The following is a 22,151-nucleotide window of genomic DNA, read 5'->3' on the forward strand; positions in this document are numbered from 1 at the left end:
CTCATTACATGCTCCATTTTAAGGCTTTACCGCACAACGCTTCTGGTGTATGATACAATGATAAGCTGTCAGCTCACCTGTCGCGTTTTCCTCTTGCATCTTTTCCCGTATCTTCGCCACCAGTCCGCTCCTGTGTCCACACATCGCAGGTGCTCCTCGGTTGTCAAACCACGAGTTTTTCCCAAGGCAGCTCCATCTCATTTACACATCTTGACACTCTTCTTCATACAAATCATGCCCGTAGTTGTGCCATGCATAGGACGTAAAGCCAAAAACTCTCTGTCACGCTTAGGCTGGAGTCCACTCCGCGGATGAAAATTGACAACTGGGCAAGTTCAGAAATGTCGGTGCTCTCATCCACAGCCAAGGAATATGCAATGAAATCTTTTCCCTTTTTCACAAGCTGCTCTTTTAGATTGATGGACAACTGGTCTACTCTCTCGGCAATGGTGTTTCTGCTCAGACTCACATTTAAAAAGAGTTGCCTTTTTTCTGGGCAAACTTCGTCACACAACTTTAATCATGCAGTTTTTGATGAAATCCCCTCCGTAAATGGCCGGGCTGATTTAGCGATCTCTTCTGCCAAAATAAAACTGGCCTTGACAGCAGCCTGGCCTTGTGATTTGGCTTTTTTGAACAGAGCCTGTCGAGATTTGAGGCCTCGTTTTAATTCCTCTGCCTTTTGTAGCCTTTGTTCCATGTCCATATTCTTGTTTTTGTCCGCGTGTTTCGTTTCATAATGTCGTCTCAGATTATACTCTTTCAGTACGCCACACTTTTCTCCACACAGAAGACACACAGGTTTTCCAGCTACCTCCGTGAACATATACTCCGACTCCACCTTGTTTGAAACCCCCGGTTCTCAGTGTCCACCTTCCGTTTTGCCATTTTTGATGGGTATCTGAAAGTTAATTTTACTGTGATGCTGACGACTGCTGTGCCAATAAATATTGAAATGAAGCAGCCTACTGCTCGGTGCGTCACCGTTGCATTGTGGGAAATGTAGTATTGGTGCGTGTAAAAGATCTGCGGGCTGCCGGCTTGCTGCGGTCTGCGGGCCGGTTCTAATATCAATCAAGATCATCCCAGGGGCCGTAAAAAACCTTCTCGCGGGCCGGATGTGGCCCGCGGGCCTTGACTCTGACATATGTGTTCTAGACGGTAACAGGGTGAACAGGACGTGGCTCTGGTAGCTGAGGTCTTTGATGATCTTCTTGACCTTCCTGTGACACCGGGTGCTGTAGATGTCCTGGAGGGCAGGCAGTGTGCCCCCGTTGATGCGTTGGGCTGACTGCACCACCCTCTGGAGAGCCCTGCGTTTGTGGATGTTGCAATTGCCATACCAGGGGGTGATACAGCCCAAAAGGATGCTCTCAATGGTGCATCTATAGAAGTTTGTGAGCGTCTTAGGGGCCAAGCCAAATTTCTTCAGCCTCCTGAGATTGAAGAGGCACTGCTGTGAGGCACTGCTCTGCCTTYTTCACCACGTTGTCTGTGCATAGGGACCATTTCAGTTTGTCAGTGATGTGCACACTAAGGAACTTGAAGCTTTTGACCCTCCCCACTGTGGCCCTGTCAATGTGGATGGGCAAGTGCTCTTTTTGCTGTGTCCTGTAGTCCACAATCAGTTCCTTTGTTTTGTTGACGTTGAGGGGAGGGGGAGGTTATTTTCCTGGAACGACTCTGCCAGGGCTCTCACCACCTCCCTGTAGGCTGTCTCAATGTTGTTGATAATCAGGCCTACCACTGTTGTGTCGTCAGCAAACTTTATGATTGAGTTGGAGAAGTGAGTGGCCCCGCAGTCATAGGTAAACAGGGAGTACAAGAGGGGGCTGAGCACGCAACCCTGTGAGACCCCCATGTTGATGATCGTGTGGCAGAGATGTTGTTACTTACCTTCACCCCTTGGGTTCGGCGTGCCAGGAAGTCCAGTACCCAGTTGCACAGGGAGGGGTTCAGACTCAGCGCCCTGAGCTGAGTGATCAGCTTGGAGGGTACTATGGTGTCGAAGGCTGAGCTGTAGCCGCACGCATGGAGAGTTATTGATTGATGTGAACATCACCCTAATGGTGTCACAAGTATAAATGAATTGTTTTCTGTAGTTAATGATTAGAAAATTACAAATCTGTTTCTGGATGTACGCAGTATTTGCAATACACAAATACTGGAATGTGCGCGCTTGAATGGTGTAGTACATCCAGGTAACACCCACTAGTGGTCTTTTCATGCTCACTTGACAAATTAAGCTTCAAATTGAGCCTAATGTAAAGACAAGGAACGAACGGCAGAACAGTCAAATTAAATTATTTTATAATTGCAGTAAGTACTAGTGATATTCAGTTAGAATGAGGACAGCCACCCTTTTATAACATGGAATTTCATAGACATGGACTGCTGTTGGAATATGCATTGGGAATGGGATCATGCCTTTGTGAAGGCTAAGGATGTTATGTAGCAGTGCACTTACAGTATACCTGCTTTTCACTCTCCACTTCCCATCACAGAGAAATCCTCATTTGTATCTACAATACTATACTGTATGTGGTGTGTGGGTGGTATTGTAGAAAAACATACAAACACATAATTCAAGAAAACATGCAACACAAGCCCATGCTATAGGTTGACAAATAACACAAATTAAGCCATGAATCATTTCAAGGATGGTCACACACATCCTTGATGTTGTCATTGCACAATGAACTGTGCTTCACATATAATCTGTTGTTATTGGTCTTTGACATTTCAGAGTTAGTTTGGATTATTGCGATGCAGACATAGAAACAAAKAAGATGTAACCATAGCATCCATAGACAAGACTCTGTGCCGCCTCACATCAAACATTTATCACTTGCAAATTGTTTGTTGTTGGACTGTTTTTCGACTAAGCTTGGCTGGTACTCTGCTGACAGGTGGACTGATTGAAGGTTTGTGGAAATGCATCAGAAAATAGCACAGTTGTGTAACAAATCAAAACCTAAGGAAAGGAAATCACAAAATGCTTTCCTGAGTGGCAGAGGCATAACAAGTCTTGTCACATGTGCTGCATATATACTTCTTTCTTTTACAGAGTGATATAAGTTTTTTTTACAGATTGTTTTCTCACACAAAATAAAAAAATAACTGAATCATTCAAAAGTATTTAAAGTACAATATTAACAGCAACTGGAAGTTAGAACCACATCTCTGCTTGTGTGAGGGTGTTTACCAAGTGACAAATGTTCTGTAACAGTGTCATAGATTGTGAGAATCAAATGCTCTTAAGCAGCTTGTCATTGTAATATACTCTGACAAAGACTGCAGAAAATAATGTCCTCAAAATGCTATTATGGCCTATGGAGATACAGTTGTGGCTCTCCTGCTTTCAAAAAGCCATGTTAAAATGGATGTCTCTCAGTTGTGAGGTATGACAGAGACAACTTAGCATTTTCAGCTCAGACTTAGCAATGTAGTTTTGAATCCTCTGGCTTGCATCCGAAGCGGACAGAAATACTCAATTCATACATACAGTGGAAATTGACTCTCAGGAATCAGGTCAAAATKAGAAAAGAACATTGTGGAAAAGAATATTGTGCTTCTATAAATGAGTCAAAGTGTAATATCGGAGTAGCCATTCCATCAAATTGCATTAGGGGATTTCACAACAAGAAAAACATGACTCATTATTCCTGTTTCCTTAATATCGTTTCTTCTTATCTTTTCAAGGGGAAACAACACGGCAACCTGCTCAGACCAGACCCCTCATGAAATCTCCTGAGGATCCTCTAAGCAAATGAACAACCAGCTCTTTTCCCCTCTGTCCAACATGGAAATTAACCTTGGTTCTAATCCCTAGTGGACAGACTGAAATAAACCATGGACTTTAGGAGAAATCTCTGGACTGGTCTGATCTGCACCTAGTACTGTCTTACTGTCGAGACGCTGTTGTGGCCTCTTGGTACACTGTTTGCCAAGGTACAGTGGAGGACTWAGAGAAGCATACATTCTCTACCATGAGAATTCCTGCCACCACTGCCTGCCTCTGCCCTTTGCTGATCTGCCTGTGCTTTGTCCAGAGGAGCTATGGGACGTCCCAGCCCAGGCCCAACGTCAGAGCACCCAGGAACCAAACCAAACACCCAGACGGAGAGAAGGACGTGCACCACCGGCCCAAGAGGGGCTGGATATGGAACCAGTTCTTCGTTTTAGAGGAACATATTGGACCAGAAGCTCAGCATGTTGGAAAGGTATGCTATTCATGGTCTCCTTCAATGGCATTCTTTTGATGTGAGGGATTTTCATGCAAAGAGGAAAACTGTAGGCCTACATATTGCACTCCGTAGATGGTTTTGCATAATGCAAAGTGTATGATTGCAACTGTACCTGGTTGTGCATACAGTAGCAACAGCCGTTTGAGAACAATGTTGCACCAGGTTAAGTGAGACGTAAGTTTACGAAAGCTTAGAGCAATTTCCTTTCTTTTGGAAAGGATTTTGAGTTTATAGCTTTAATCTCTGTTTATTTTCAGCAAACATATATACATTTCTACTCCCTATGATAAATAATTCAAATGGGTAAGCTTATTATACAATAATACATTTTTTATATACTGTATTTACAGTTGAACTCAGAAGTTTACATAAACTTAGGTTGGAGTCATTCAAACTCGTTTTTCAACCACTCCACAAATGTCTTGTTAAAAACCTATAGCTTTGGCAAGTAGGTTAGGACATCTACTTTGTTCATGACACAAGTAATTTTTCCAACAATTGTTTACAGACAGATTWTTTCACTTATAATTCACTGTATCATAATTCCAGTGGTCAGAAGTTTACATACACTAAGTTGACTGTATCTTTAAACAGCTTGGAAAATTCCATAAAATTATGTCATGGCTTTAGAAGCTTCTGATAGGCTAATTGACATGATTTGAGTCAATCGGAGGTGTACCTGTGGATGTATTACAAGGCCTACCTTCAAACTCAGTGCCTCTTTGCTTGACATCATGGGAAAATCAAAAGAAATCAGCCAAAACCTCAGAAAGAAAATTGTAGACCTCCACATGTCTGGTTCATCCTTGGGAGCAATTTCCAAACACCTGAAGGTACCGCGTTCATCTGTACGAACAATAGTACGCAAGTATAAACACCATGGGACCATGCAGCCATCATACTGCTCAGGAAGGAGACGCGTTATGTCTCCTAGAGATGAACGTACTTTGGTGCAAAAAGTGCAAATCAATCCCAGAACAACAGCAAAGGACCCTGTGAAGATGCTGGAGGAAACAGGTACAAAAGTATCTATATCCACAGTAAAACGAGTCCTATATCCACATAACCTGAAAGGCCGCTCAGCAAGGAAGAAGCCACAGCTCCAAAACCGCCATAAAAAAGCCAGACTACGGTTTGCAACTGCACATGAGGACAAAGATCATACTTTTTGGAGAAATGTCCTCTGGTCTGATGAAACAAAAATAGAACTGTTTGGCCATAATGACCATCATTATGTTTGGAGGAAAAAGGGGGAGGCTTGCAAGCCGAAGAACACGATCCCAACCGTGAAGCACGGGGGTGGCAGCATCCTGTTGTGGGGGTGCTTTGCTGCAGGATAAAATAAATAAAATGGCGCCGGAAGAAATGGCAGCAGTTTTACGGGCGCCCAACCAATTGTGCTATTCTGTGGTATTCTTTGCGTTATTTGTAACTTATTTTGTACATAATGTTTCTGCAACCATATCTTACGGCAAAAAAKAGCTTCTGGATATCAGGACAGCTATCACTCTCCTCGGATTAGACAAAKAATTTTTTTCTACAACAAGGACGACGCACAGGACATTCTCCAAACACCCCACAGGGTCGACATCCCCGTTATTTGCAAGAGGAAGAGACGCAGGTACAGAGGACAAAGAGCCGGATGCCTGGTCAAGACCCAGAGAAGGCGACTGGGAAAGCTGCCATTACCGTCAATACTACTCGCCAACGTGCACTCATTGGACAATAAATTAGACGTGGTACGATCACGACTATCCTACCAACGGGACATCAAAAACTGTAATATGTTATGTTTCATGGAATCGTGGCTGAATGACGACATGGATATTCTGCTAGCGGGATATACGATGCACCGGCAAGATAGAACAGCAAACTCCGGTAAGACGAGGGCGTGTGGTCTGTGCATATTTGTAAACAACAGCTGGTGCACGAAATCTAAGAACGTCTCTAGATTTTGCTCGCCTGAAGTAGAGTATATTGTGATAAATTGCAGGCCACTACTTGCCTAGAGAGTTTTCAGCTATACTTTTCGTGGCTGTTTATTTACCACCACAGACACAGAGGCTGGCACTAAGACTGCACTCAGTCAGTTGTATAAGGAAATAAGCAAACAGGAAATACACTCACCAAGAGGCGGCGCTCCTAGTGGCCGGAGACTTTAATGCAGGGAAACTTAAATCAGTTCTACCAAATTTCTAGCAASATGTTAAATGTGCAATCAGAGGGAAAACAATTCTAGATCACCTGTGCTCCACACMCAGAGACGCGTACAAAGCTCTCCCTCGCCCTCCATTTGGTAAATCTGACCACAACTCTATCCTCCTGATTTCTGCTTACAAGCAAAAATGAAAGCAGGAAGCACCAGTGTCTCGGTCTATAAAAAAGTGATCAGATGAAGCAGATGCTAAACTACAGGACTGTTTTGCTATCACAGACTGGAACATGTTCCGGGATTCTTCTGATGGCATTGAGGAGTACACCACATCAGTCACTGGCTTTATCAATAAGTGCGTCGAGGACGTCGTCCCCACAGTGACTGTACATACGTACCCCAACCAGAAGCCATGGATTACAGGCAACATTCGCACTGAGCTAAGGGTAGAGCTGCCGCTTTCAAGGTGCGGGACACTAACCGGGAAGCTTACAAGAAATCCTGCTATGCCCTGCGACGAACCATCAAACAGGCAAAGTGTCAATACAGTGCTAAGATTGAATCACACTACACCGGCACCGACGCTCGTCTTATGTGGCAGGGCTTGCAAACTATTAAAGAATACAAAGGGAAGCACAGCCGTGAGCTGCCCAGTGACACGAGCCTACCAGATGAGCTAAATCACTTCTATGCTCGCTTCGAGGCATGCAACACTGAGGCATGCATGAGAGCATCAGCTGTTCCGGACAACTGTGTGATCACGCTCGCCGTAGCCGACGTGAGTAAGACCTTTTAAACAGGTCAACATACACAAGGCTGCGGGGCCAGACGGATTACCAGGACGTGTGCTCCGGGCATGTGCTGACCAACTGGCAGGTGTCTTCACTGACATTTTCAACATGTCCCTGAYTSAGTCTGTAATACCAACATGTTTCAAGCAGACCACCATAGTCCCKGTGCCCAAGAMCACAAARGCAACCTGCCTAAATGACTACAGACCCGTAGCACTCACGTCCGTAGCCAGGAAGTGCTTTGAAAGGTTGGTAATGGCTCACATCAACACCATTATCCCAGAAACCCTGGACCCACTCCAATTTGCATACTCCCCAAACAGATCCACAGATGATGCAATCTCTATTGTACTCCACACTGCCCTTTCCCACCTGGACAAAAGGAATACTTATGTGAGAATGCTATTCATTGACTACAGCTCAGCGTTCAACACCATAGTACCCTCAACGCTCATCACTAAGCTAAGGATCCTGGGACTAAACACTTCCCTCTGCAACTGGATCCTGGACTTCCTGACGGGCCGCCCCTAGGTGGTGAGGGTAGGTAGCAACACATCTGCCATGCTGACCCTCAACACTGGAGCTCCACAGGGGTGCGTGCTCAGTCCCCTCCTGTACTCCCTGTTCACCCACAACTGCATGAAAAGAATGATGAAWGAAATAAAAACTGAAATAAATCATTCTCTCTACTATTATTCTGACATTTCACATTCTTAAAATAAAGTGGTGATCCTAACTGACCTAAGACAGGGAATTTTTACTTGGATTAAATGTCAGGAATTGTGAAAAACTGAGTTTAAATGTATTTGGCTAAGCTGTATGTAAACTTCCGACTTCAACGTTATATATAGTACCAGTCAAAAGTTTGGACACACTGACTCATTCCAATGGTTTTTCTTTATTTTTACTATTTTCTACATTGTAGAATAATAGTGAAAACATCAAAACTATGAAATAACACAAGAGTGTGCAAAGCTATCATCAAGGCAAAGGGTGGCTACTTTGTAGAATCTCACATATAAAATATATTTGATTTGTTTAACACTTTTTGGATTACTACATGATTCAATAGGTGCTATTTCACAGTTTTGATGTTTTCACTATTATTCTACAGTGTAGAAACATTTTTAAAATATAGAAAAACCCTTGCTTGAGTAGGTGTGTCCAAACGTTTGACCTGTACTGTATATGAATAAATCATTTTCTCTATGAATATGAATGGACATTTTTGTTGTTGTGATAAATTGGATAAATTGTTTGTATGGTCATGGTCAGGGTAATTAATCCTTATTGAATACGTAAACATGCCAACATTAGGGACTGATGCCTTATTATACAGCTTACCACAGGAGCCACATCTAGTGATATTGTCTAGCAGTGGCTTCTTGAAATGCACAAGTTATAGCAGGTGAACTAATCCACCGTGACACTGACAATGTATGACATTGACACTATGTACCGAAGGTGAGGGTTAAACTGGGGCATGTGGGACATGTGGGATGAAAGGCTGGTAAGAGATGGCTCCAATGAATAATCCACACACACACACACACACACACACAACACACACACCACACACACACACACACACACACACACACACAACACACACAACACACACACACACACACACACACACACACACACACACACACACACACACACACACACACACATACATCCCCTGAGGGGGCGGACTGAGAGCTTAAGTCACTCTCCTCAAAGATGCTGTGACAGTTGAGGTTTCGTCTTCCACTGAGATGGCAACTCTTTTGGTGTTGATTTGGCAATGAGGAAAACATCAGGCAATTAAGTATCATGTAGCCATTTTCAACAGCACATTTGCCTACATGTATCAGCTTGATGAGTTACAGTGGGCACCACAGATCAATATGATCAGTAGAAAGTGGGATGTATTTAAATGTTGGCCAACACTTTGTTATGACCCCATTGTTGAGACTGAAAGTCTTTCAGTGTAATATGTAAATATGTATTTTTAAATTGCTTTTGGTACAGGTGAACCTAAAGGGGATAATTATTCCTGATGCTGACACAGTCACTGTCCTGCATATTTTGCAGCTTTCCGAAGTCCACACAGACATTTCTCTGCCTCCTGTCTCCCCTTAGAGGCTCAGTCAGGATGGAGTACAAAGAGTGCAGTCCAGACCCAGACAGACCTGTCCTAGAAAACTGTGCTGTACTTTTCACAGATTCAGATGTGTCAGAGTGATGAATGGATAAAAAAAATATTTTTATCTGAACGATCCCAACTCTGCTCTGCTATGACTGGTTAGCTATATAGCCTTCTCCTTCATCACAGCTACTGCAGACACTGAGTGTACAAAACATTAGGAACACCTTCCTAATATTGAGTTGCACCTTTTACCCTCAGAACAGTTTCAGTTCGTCGGGACATGGACTCCAAAAGGTGTCGAAAGCGTTCCATAGGGATGCTGGCCTATGTTGACGCCAATGCTTTCCAAAGTTGTGTCAAGTTGGCTGGTAGTGGACCTCTACTCCGAATAGCACGTACCATCTCATCCCACAGATGCTCAATTGGATTGAAATCTGGTGACTGGGCATAACATTGCAGTAAGCTGAATTCACTGTCATGTTTGTGAAACCATTCCTGGACAATCCTAGCCTTGTGGCATGGGGCATTATCCTGCTGATGTTTTTCAGATGGATACACTGCTGCCATGAAGGGATGCACCTGATTGACAATGATGTTCAGATATCCTGTGGCATTCAAACATTGATCCACTTTTATCAAGGGGCAAAATGTGTGCCATGAAAACACACCCCACATCATCACACCACCAGCAGTTTGCAATGTTGACATGAGGCATGATGGATGCATGCACTCATGTGGTTTTTCTCCTTACCCTAGTCCTCCCATCAGCGTGAAACAGCAGGAATCGAGATTCATCCAGACCAGGGAATGTTTTTCCAATTCTCCAGTGTCTAGTGTTTTCGATCCTTAGCCCACTGCATCCACAGTTTCTTGTTATTTGCTGAAAGAAGTGGAACTCTGTAAGGTTGTTGGCTGCCATACCCCATTTGTGTCAAGGTACGACGAGTTGTGCATTCTTTTATGGGTCTTTGGGCACCAATGTTGTACTTGACTGTCAGTTGACTAACTGTAGCCCATCTGTTGTTCTGCGCAATTCCTGTCAGCCTCCTTAGTCCTCTTTCGTCAATGACCCATTTTCGACCACTGGCCTAACATTGGCTGGATGTCCTTTGGGTGGTGGACCATTCTTGATACACACAGGAAACTGTTTAGTGTGAAAAACCCAGCAGCGTTGCAGTTCTTGACACACTCAAACCAGTGCACCTGGCACCTGATACCATACCCCGTTCAAAGGGACTTACATGTTGCCCAGTCACCCTCTGAATGGCACACATACACAATCCATGTATGTCTCAAGGCTTAAAATCCTTCTTTAACCTGTCTCCTCCCCTTCATCTACACTGATTGAAGTGGATTTAACAAGTGATATCAATAAGGGATCATAGCTTTCACCTGGATTCACCTGGTCATGGAAAGAGCAGGTATTCCTAATGTTTTGTACACTCACTGTATATTGTAGCTAGCTGTTCCCTGTATAGGCTAGACATGTACTGCACACTGATTGTTGAAACTACCCTTGCTTTCCTCTGATTTAGATTACAGGTTACAACCCCAGTCCACAGGCATCCCAACCTCGTCTCTCAGGCAGCTGCTAGTACCGTCACCTCTCACTGTGTGAGATTGTATGATTAAAATATCCCTTATCAGACCTCAGAGACAAAGATTACATCAAACCCTTCACCCTGGTTCACTAATGGCAAATTACTAAAACTTGGTGTACCCCCCAAATTTATAAAATAATCTTGTCAGTGAGCTCTTGCTGCAGCATAAAATTGACCTTTCCATCATCGTGCCTCATGTAATTTGTGGTTAGCAGAGGGGGCAGGGTCCTGATTTAATCAGTCTGAGGGTTCTTGGAGCGTAGGCAGTTTATCAGCCTCTGTACAAGCCTCTACCAGTGAACTTGGCAGTGTATGTGCAAACAGTTCCATGTCATTATTTAAGTGCATTCTAAATGACATCACTTTGAATATTAGTGTCCTCAGGTTGAAATTCAAACAAATCCCACGATAGACATGTGTAGGCTTCCTCCCAAGTGGTGCAGTGGTCTAAGACACTGTGCTAGCTGTGCCACTAGATATCCTAGTTCGAGTCCAGGCTCTGTTGTAGCCGGCCGACACCGGGAGACCCATGGGGCGGGGCACAATTGTCCCAGCTTCGCCTGGGTTAGGGGAGGGTTTGGTCGACCGGGATGTCCTTGTCCCATCGCGCTCTAGCGAGTCCTGTGGCGGGCCGGGCGCAATGCAAGCTGACTTTGGTTGTCAGCTGTATTGTGTTTCTTCCGAAACATTGGTGCTTCCGGGTTAAGCGGACATTGTATCAAGAAGCAGTGCGGCTTGGCTGCGTCGTGTTTCAGAGAACGCACGGCTCTCGACCTTCGCCTCTCCCGAGTCCGTATGGGAGTTGCAGCGATGGGACAAGACTGTAACAAGCAATTGGATACCACGAAAAAGGGGTAAAAGAAAAATGTGTAGGCTATGCAGTGTCTTTTTTTGCGAACAAGGCTACTGCCTCTGTGCATACTGCACACTTGCTTCTTATTTTAAAACTGCTTCTAAAACTGGAAGCATCTTTGCCCGTTAGAGTCTATTACTGGTTGTAGTAGTAGGATTTTACAGTAGGATCTTACAGTATAGCAACTGAGCCTTTTCTTCTTTCCTATAGATATGGCATTTTCCCTTGTAGGACATTTTATGAAGAAAAGGCATACCAAGCCCAATAACTAATTCTTACACAAAGAGAGACATGAAACGCACCATATGGAAAAAGTGGACAGCAGACACATAGCCTGCACATATCATGAAATCATATCATGCTCTGCATCTCTACTGCAACCAGGCCCTCGGTGATGTATTGCCACAGTGGATAGTTCCATATATTTATGTATCTATCTATTCCCCCCATAGCTCCCAGACAGAGAAATGTTTTGTTATTTTATCTTTTTAAAAACGCAGGGCCTAGGGTAAGCACCAGTCATGAGCTGTAAACCCATTACCCTGCTAGTGAATAAAGGCACCATAGCGAAAGATAAACGAATGCTACTCCATCACTGCAGGCAGGATATTCTGTGAGTGAAAGTAGTGTCATGGGCCAGTGTAAATGCTTGCGTTGGCCCAAACTTACTGAGAACATCACAGTAGTTCCACCCACTTCCACTAAATGACAACATCAGCCTTATTGAGAAACATCACAGTAGTTCCACCCACTTCCACTAAATGTCAACATCAGCCTTACTGAGAACATAACAGTAGTTCCACCACTTCCACTAAATGTCAACATCAGCCTTACTGAGAACATCACAGTAGTTCCACCCACTTCCACTAAATGTCAACATCAGCCTTACTGAGAACATCACAGTAGTTCCACCACTTCCACTAAATGACAACATAGCCTAACTGAGAACATCACAGTAGTTCCACCCACTTCCACTAAATGACAACATCAGCCTTATTGAGAACATCACAGTAGTTCCACGACTTCCACTAAATGACAACATCAGCCTTATTGAGAACATCACAGTAGTTCCACCCACTTCCACTAAATGACAACATCAGCCTTACTGAGAACATCACAGTAGTTCCACCCACTTCCACTAAATGTCAACATCAGCCTTACTGAGAACATCACAGTAGTTCCACCCACTTCCACTAAATGTCAACATCAGCCTTACTGAGAACATCACAGTAGTTCCACCCACTTCCACTAAATGTCAACATCAGCCTTACTGAGAACATCACAGTAGTTCCACCCACTTCCACTAAATGACAACATCAGCCTAACTGAGAACATCACAGTAGTTCCACCCACTTCCACTAAATGACAACATCAGCCTTATTGAGAACATCACAGTAGTTCCACCGACTTCCACTAAATGACAACATCAGCCTTATTGAGAACATCACAGTAGTCCACCCACTTCCACTAAATGACAACATCAGCCTTACTGAGAACATCACAGTAGTTCCACCCACTTCCACTAAATGTCAACATCAGCCTTACTGAGAACATCACAGTAGTTCCACCCACTTCCACTAAATGACAACATCAGCCTTACTGAGAACATCACAGTAGTTCCACCCACTTCCACTAAATGACAACATCAGCCTTATTGAGAACATCACAGTAGTTCCACCCACTTCCACTAAATGACAACATCAGCCTTACTGAGAACATCACAGTAGTTCCACCCACTTCCACTAAATGTCAACATCAGCCTTACTGAGAACATCACAGTAGTTCCACCCACTTCCACTAAATGTCAACATCAGCCTTACTGAGAACATCACAGTAGTTCCACCCACTTCCACTAAATGACAACATCAGCCTAACTGAGAACATCACAGTAGTTCCACCCACTTCCACTAAATGACAACATCAGCCTTATTGAGAACATCACAGTAGTTCCACCCACTTCCACTAAATGACAACATCAGCCTAACTGAGAACATCACAGTAGTTCCACCCACTTCCACTAAATGACAACATCAGCCTACTGAGAACATCACAGTAGTTCCACCCACTTCCACTAAATGTCAACATCAGCCTTACTGAGAACATCACAGTAGTTCCACCCACTTCCACTAAATGACAACATCAGCCTTACTGAGAACATCACAGTAGTTCCACCCACTTCCACTAAATGACAACATCAGCCTTGGATTCATATGTACATTCAACCTACGTTGTACTACGCAATAATGTTTATTACTGTGTAGTAGCCTAGTACACTGTATTTTGGAGAGTCCTAAGCGGACAATAAAGACAACTACTTAGCCTACATGTGGTAATTTGATCCTCTGTTGGTTTATATTGGTCTTCTCTCATGTGAATCTGCAGCAGTAATATCTTGGATACTCTCCATGTGATTCTGTAGCAAACAGGGTTGCTGTGTGTACCCTCTTCAGGCATGGGAAGAGGCATGGAGGTGAACACTGTCTTAGCTAATTGCTCTCTGCTCAGGGATTACACTCGCTGCCAATAATTAAGAGCAGTGTGTGTGTGTGTGTGTGTGTGTGTGTGTGTGTGTGTGTGTGTGTGTGTGTGTGTGTGTGTGTGTGTGTGTGTGTGTGTGTGTGTGTGTGTGTGTGTGTGTGTGTGTGTGTGTGTGTGTGTGTGTGTGTGTGTGTGTGTGTGGTGTGTGTGTGTGTGGTGTGTGTGTGTGTGTGTGTGTGTGTGTGAAGGGTTGAAGGCGGAGGCAACAAAAACCAATACACTGAGGAATGTATAAAATACAGCTTTAGGATTGTAACTGCCAACAGCTTCTGGCATCATTCTTCATTCAGAACATTTCCCCTCAGTGTCTGTAGAGAAATAGCATTCTGCCGAAGAGCAAACACTTGCATTCATGATAGGGCAACTGACTTGGCTGGCCAGTTGTGTTCTTATACAGATTATGCAAGCCAGCTCCCACAGCTTTGGTGCTGTCAAGGGATTCACAGTTTTTCTTTAATGGTTTGTTATCCATCATTCACTTCCCTCCTTACAGAACCCCCTACAGGTTCTGCACCACAGGTGTCTGACAACATGGAGGCTATAGGTGCATTCCAATAATTTCTCCTTCCTCCTGAAGTGTGCACTTGTTTACTACGCCCCACAAATATAAAAGCATTAGATTGGTGAAGGCATGGGCTTGAGGAAGTTTCTGTATACCCTTAATTTCCTTTCAAATCTCTGAACGAAAATAAACAAGTGCACACTTTGGGAGAAAGGAGAGATTATTGGGATGCAGCCCATGTTCTGGAACTACTAGATTATTGGGATGCAGCCCATGTTCTTAAGAAGTGGTGTATTGTTACGAATGGACACGTCCTATTTTGTTTGCTATATTTATGATATTCCATCTGATCCATTTTTAAAGTTAATGGGGTGTTTCACACCTGTCTCAAACAACCTATCACCCCACATTCAGTGTTTAAGTGTTTGTAAAAATACATTTACCAGACACGGCAGGCACGAKGCCAAAATACTTAGACGACATGTCAACAAAGTACAACAGATTTCTTTTGCAATGATGCAACTCAGTGTAGCACGACTAATCCCGATAGAGCTGGATTAACCTGTTTGAATGAGTAAGTGTTCCGCGCCCCCAGTGTTTTATTCATATTTTACACATTGCATTGACTTTGTTCTGCTAGGCTACCAAGGGAAAATACATCAGCCCCAAAATGTCAAGGCAGCTTCTTGTCTTCTTCCTCTTTTTTTGAAAGTTCTACAACAGAGTTATTCTTTACAGTACCAGTCACATTTGGACGCACCTTCTAATTCAAGGGTTTTTCTTTATTTTTACTATTTTCTACATTGTAGAATAATAGTGAAGACATCACAACTATGAAATAACACACAAGGAATCATGTAGTAACCAAAAAAGTGTTAAACAAATCTAAATATATTTCATAATTGAGATTCTTCAAAGTAGCCAACCTTTGCCTTAATGACAGCTTTGCACACTATTGGCATTCTCTCAACCAGCTTCATGAGGAATGCTTTTCCAACAGTCTAGAAGGAGTTCCCACATATGCTGATACTCCATAGTCCCACTAAGCGCAAACCAGATGGGATGGTGTATGCTGTGGTAGCCTTGCCTTGAATTCAAAATAAATCCCCAACAGTGTCACCAGCAAAGCATCCCCCACATCATCACACCTTCTCCTCCATGCTTCACGGTGGGAACCACAGCAATGCGGAAGTCATCCGTTCAACTACTCTGCGTCTCACAAAGACACGGCGGTTGGAAACAAAAATCTAAAMTTTTGACTCATCAGACCAAAGGACAGATTTCCACCGGTCTAATGTCCATTGCTCGTGTTTCTTGGCCCAAGCAAGACTCTTCTTCTTATTGGTGTCCTATAGTAGTGGTTTCTTTGCAGCAATTYGACCATGAAGGCCTGATTCACGCAGACTCCTCTGAACAGTTGATGTTGAGATGTGCCTGTTATTTGAACTTCATGAAGCATTTATTTGGGCTGCAATTTCTGAGGCAGGTAACTCTAATGAACTTGCCCTCTGCATCAGAGGTAACTATGGGTCTTCTTTTCCTGTGGCGGTCCTCATGAAAGCCAGTTTCCTCATAGCGCTTGATGGTTTTTGCGACTGCACTTGAAGAAACGTTCAAAGCTCTTTAAATGTTCTGCATTGACTGACCTTCATGTCTTAAAGTAATGATGGGCTGTCGATTCTCTTTGCTAATTTGARCTGTTCTTGCCATAATATGGACTTGGTCTTTTACCAAATAGGGATATCTTCTGTATACCACCCTATCTTGTCACAACACAACTGATTGGCTCAAACTCATTAAGAAGGAAAGAAATTCCACAAATTAACTTTACAAGGCACACCTGTTAATTGAAATGCATTCAGGTGACTACCTCATGAATCTGTTYGAGAGAATGCCAAGAGTGTGCAAAGCTGGCATCAAAGCACAGGAAGGCTATTTTGAAGAATTTCAAATATAAAATATATTTTGATTTGTTTAACCCTTTTTTGGTTGCTACATGATTCCATATGTGTTWTTTCATAGTTTTGATGTCTTGACTATTATTTTACAATGTAGAAAATAGTAAAAAATAAAGAAAAACCCTTGAATGAGTAGTTATGTCCAAACTTTTGACTGGTACTGTAGATTATATATATATTTGACTGGTCATCCCCAAAGCCAACACTGCCTTTGGTCACCTTTCCTTCCAGTTCTCTGCTGCCAATGACTGGAACGAATTGTAAAAATCACTGAAGCTGGAGTCATATATCTCCCTCTCTAACTTTAAACATCAGCTGTCAGAAAAGCTATATATATGTCCTATTTTGTTTGCTATATTTATGATATTCCATCTGATCATTTTAAAGCTAATGGGGTGTTTCACACCTGTCTCAAATAACCTATCACCCCACATTCAGTGTTTAAGTGTTTGCAAAAACACATTTACCAGACACGGCAGGCACGAGGCCAAAATACTTAGACGACACGTCGACAAAGTACATATATATATGTGTGTATGTATTATCCTAATACCAAATAATTGAGGAGTGTGGATTGTCGTTGAATAATGTAGACTGCATGTGAGATGTCAGACAACAATTATGCATGGTTTGTTTAATAGTGCAACTGATTAAGTATGCATTATTAAGGCTTTCCAATCTTTGGTGTAGCAGGGAATTCCCCATAACATATTTGTATAAATTAGTCATGTCTACACTACAAACAGAAAAAACACTGAAATGGTATGCAGTGATACCTATCTGAAGTTTCCTTGAACTGTGTTGTTCAATGCAGAAATAGTCAGGTTCCAGGCTACTTGTATGCCTTCACTAACAATCTGTAACATTCCTCTGTGGTAAACCTTCTTTAAAGGATGGTTGTGTCACTTCCATTTGAAATCCTTATGGACAATTTTAGTTCCTCCTCTAAAGTGACGAGGCTAAAATATACCTCAACCCTGATGAGGTGACTATACCTGTGCATTGTTTTCTATGTTCACATGAGTATTGTAACATATATTCCTTTCCAGCTGCACTCCAACTCAGACAAAGGAGATGGCTCAGTCAGATACCTGCTGTCTGGAGAGGAGGCTGGTACTATATTTGTCATCGATGAGGTCACAGGGGACATCCATGCCACGAAGAGCCTGGACCGGGAGAAGAAGGGCCAGTATGTCTTACATGCCCAGGCCATCGATCGTTACACCAACAGATCTCTAGAGCCAGAGTCTGAATTCATTATCAAGGTCCAGGATGTCAATGACAACGCGCCCAAGTTTCCAGATGGCCCATTTGCTGCTGCTGTTCCCGAGATGGCCGACGTTGGTAAGGTCGAACACTGAGAACATACTTTTAATACGCTGGGTGCACTTGACTGGAGGCAGCMAGCTTTGTACCCTGACTGTGAGACCAGTCACACTATTAGCTGAGTCATCAGTATTGTTGCAGATCCCTGCTGCATCATAGAGGCAGTCAGGCATTGATGCACAACTCTGTAAATGGATTTTGACGTTCCCGATACAGGATTTTGATTAATTGGGAAATCATAGATTTTTTCCGCACTTTATGCAATACAGAAACACTCTGTGGTATTTTTTGCACGTAGTTTTACAGTAAGAAAACCGTGACAATATAGTGAGTTGTGCTACAGTATGTAAATGTGGTTTGTACTGTAATCATGGCACATTGTACTTTAGTTGTATGGATTTTGTGTGGAAATGCAGTACTGATATAACCTTTCCTTCCATGCAGGCACATCAGTGTTTCAGGTCACAGCCACAGACGCAGACGACCCCACCTATGGGAACAGTGCCAAGATTGTTTATAGCATACTGCAGGGACAGCCTTACTTCTCTGTGGATCCTAAAACCGGTGAGCCAACCAGCCTTTACCTTCACTGCAATATAACGCTGCATGTGTGAATTGTTTCTGCCAAGTGATAAAATAGCTTTGTTCTATTATGTTTCATTGGTTGATAGTTGAAATAAGACAGTTTTTTTTATTTCACCTTTATTTAACCACGTAGGCCAGTTGAGAACAAGTTCTCATTTACAACTGCGACCTGGCCAAGATAAAGCAAAGCAGTGTGACAAAAACAACAACACAGAGTTACACATAAACAAACATACAGTCAATAACACAATAGAAGAATCTATTTTACAGTGTGTGCAAATGTAGAAGAGTTGGGAGGTAAGCCAATAAATAGGTCTTAGAGGCTAAATAATTACAATTTAGCATTAACACTGGATTGATAGATGTGCAGATGATGTGCAATTAGAGATACTGGGGTGCAAAAGAGCAAGAGGATAAATATCAATATGGGGATGAGGTAGTTGGGTGTGCTATTTACAGATTGGCTGTGTACAGGTACAGTGATCGGTAARCTGCTCTGACAGCTGATGCTTAAAGTTAGAGAGGGAGATATGAGTCTCCAGCTTTAGTGATTTTTGCAAATCGTTCCAGTCATTGGCAGCAGAGAACTGGAAGAAAAGGTGACAAAAGGAAGTGTTGGCTTTGGGGATGACCAGTGAAATATACGTGCTGGAGCGCGTGCTACGGGTGGGTGTTGCTATGGTGACCAGTGAGCTGAGGTAAGGTGGGGCTTTACCTAGCATAGACTTATAGATGCCCTGGAGCCAGTGGGTTCGGCGCCGAATATGTAGTGAGGGCCAGCCAACGAGAGCATACAGGTCACAGTGGTGGGTAGTATATGGGGCTTTGGTGACAAAACGGATGGCACTGTGATAGACTACATCCAGTTTGCTGAGTAGAGTGTTGGAGGCTATTTTGTAAATGACATCGCCAAATTCGAGGATCGGTAGGATAGTCAGTTTTATGAGGGTATGTTTGGCAGCATGAGTGAAGGAGGCTTTGTTGCGAAATAGGAAGCCAATTCTAGATTTAATTTTGGATTGGAGATGCTTAATGTGAGTCTGGAAGGAGAGTTTAAAGTCTAACCAGACACCTAGGTATTTGTAGTTTTCCACATATTCTAAGTCAGAACCGACCAGAGTAGTGATGCTAGTCGGGCGGGAGGGGGCGGGTAGCAATCGGTTGAAGAGCATGCACTTAGTTTGATTTGCATTTAAAAGCAGTTGGAGGCCACGGAAGGAGTGTTGTATGGCATTGAAGCTCGTTTGGAGTTTTTTTTAGCACAGTGTCCAAAGAGGGCCAGATGTATACAGAATGGTGTTGTCTGCGTAGAGGTGGATCAGAGAATCACCAGCAGCAAGAGCGACATCATTGATAGGGTCCAGCTTGTCTAGCCAAGCTGATTTGTATGGATCCAGATTTTGCAGCTCTTTCAGAACATCAGCTGTCTGGATTTGGGTGAAGAAGAAGCGGGGGGGTGTAACGGCGTTCCTCCTCCTCTTCATCCGAAGAGGAGGAGCAGGGATTGAACCAAACTGCAGCGTTGTATTTAGACATAATGAATTTATTTAAGTGTARACGAAAAACACGAACTTCACTTGRATACTTACAAAAYAACAAAACGAATGTAGACAAACCTGAACATACRAACTTACATATAACACGAAGAACGCACGAACAGGAAAAATGACTACATAAAACRATGAACGAACGAAACAGTCCCGTATGGTGCAAACAAACACAGACACGGAAGACAACCACCCACGACAAACAATGTGACAACACCTACCTTAATATGATTCTCAATCAGAGGAGATGAAAACCACCTGCCTCTAATTGAGAACCATATTAGGTACCCATTAACCAACATAGAAACAGAAAACATAGACTGCCCACCCAAACTCACGTCCTGACCAACTAACACATACAAAAACTAACAGAAAACAGGTCAGGAACGTGACAGGGGGCTTGTGCAAGTTGCTGCAGGGGATGCTGAGATGTTGGCCGGGGTAGGGGTAGCCAGGTGGAAGGCATGGCCAGCCGTAGAAAAATGCTTATTGAAATTATGAGGATGTTAAACGACACTGCTGATTACAGAGGCAATAACTCAAATTGTGTCTCGTTTTAGAGATGGCTGCGGGTTTGAATTGTTCACAATAAATGACAAAGTCGAGGGAAAAACACAGCAACAGCATGCCTGTCTTGAAAGCTAGAATCCTTCATGGCGATATTTTGGTATACAACGTGCTATGTGAACGTCACAGCATCCAGTACCTTTAAGTGTCAGAAAGCCCCGTCCATCTGCTTTTTGCTACCACTCTGTCAGCAGACCTGACTTGAAGTGTCAGGTTTCACACCCTAAATTTGGGACAGCTTATTAAAGGTTACAGTCTGGCGATTTCAGCAATCGTGGGTTCATCTCACTGTGATATTCTCAGCCAGATTTAGAGCAACATGAAAAAATACTAAATCATTTTGTCAAATTTAAGCCAAACCATGTTCTTCTGGTTCCTGAGAGACTAAATCACTTTTTGCGCAAAGCTGAAGTTGTAACAAGACTGCAGACATTGGCATCTCTGCGTGATTCAGAGGAGGCTTGGCAGAAAATACTCTGTCGTCAGTTATATGAAATGGTGCCAAATYTGTACTATGATTATATTTGTTTTAAAGTGATAAAAAGGTGAAATCTTATAGGAAGTCATTAACTATTTGATTGTTACTATATTTAGAAATCATTTCAGTAATTTCAAGCTCTCTTCCCCCACTTTTGTTGAAAAGAAAATAATTATATATGATTTGTACTATTTTAATAATAATTGTACTATGTACTTAAGCTTGTGTCCTCAAAAGTAAGAACACCTCAGCAATTTATAAATATTTTACCAAAAAGGTTAGTTCCAGACCTTTCTAGAACTATGCAGCATTACTAGTTATTGTTTATGGCCATCTCATGAAAATATACATTATTTGGGGTATGTCTATTTAGGTGGAAATCTACATTTTGCAGTAACGTTCAAGAGGTTTATCAAAAAGGTATCAAGTATCAAAGGGATACCTGCCCACTGTTCTGAGTCTAGCATTCTTAATCCCCCACCCTCTCATTGTAAAAAGGCTCTCAGACATCTTGTTCTTTGCATTGAAGACTGAAGAGAAATAAAAAAAAGCCTAGAATAATTTTTTTAAACATCCACCCATGACAAAATACATTTTCTGTGAGGATGTTTTTCAAAGGATTCGACTCAATATCAATAGAGTTAGTTTAAAAATTACAAAATGTTTGTGGCTGTGGTGTGTGTCTGGGCAAGCATGTGTGCGTGCGTGTGTGTGACAGCTATACAGTATATATACACTGAACAAAAATATAAACGCAATATGCAACAATTTGAAATATGCAATTTGAATACATGCAATTTGAAACATGCAGTCAATGCAGTCAATTGAAATACATTTTAAAAATGTAAAGTAGGGGCGTGGATCAGAAAACC

At 42.7% G+C, this 22,151-nt stretch overlaps 1 protein-coding gene across 3 annotated transcripts in view; it reads left to right on the top strand.

The window, feature by feature from the left end:
* The window catches only part of cdh18a (cadherin 18, type 2a), a 69,159-nt gene that overhangs the window by 29,319 nt on the left and 17,689 nt on the right, over positions 1–22,151 (top strand). For all 3 annotated transcript variants that reach the window (XM_023976725.2, XM_023976723.2, XM_023976724.2), the window contains exons 2-4: positions 3,703–4,223; positions 17,826–18,120; positions 18,547–18,666. In XM_023976725.2, the coding sequence (XP_023832493.1) occupies positions 3,990–4,223; positions 17,826–18,120; positions 18,547–18,666 (649 nt within the window). In that variant the 5' untranslated portion in view covers positions 3,703–3,989. The remainder of the gene's footprint in view (positions 1–3,702; positions 4,224–17,825; positions 18,121–18,546; positions 18,667–22,151) is intronic.

This window comes from Salvelinus sp. IW2-2015, linkage group LG32, assembly GCF_002910315.2.
Source record: "Salvelinus sp. IW2-2015 linkage group LG32, ASM291031v2, whole genome shotgun sequence".
In the NCBI taxonomy this organism is placed as follows: domain Eukaryota; kingdom Metazoa; phylum Chordata; class Actinopteri; order Salmoniformes; family Salmonidae; genus Salvelinus; species Salvelinus sp. IW2-2015.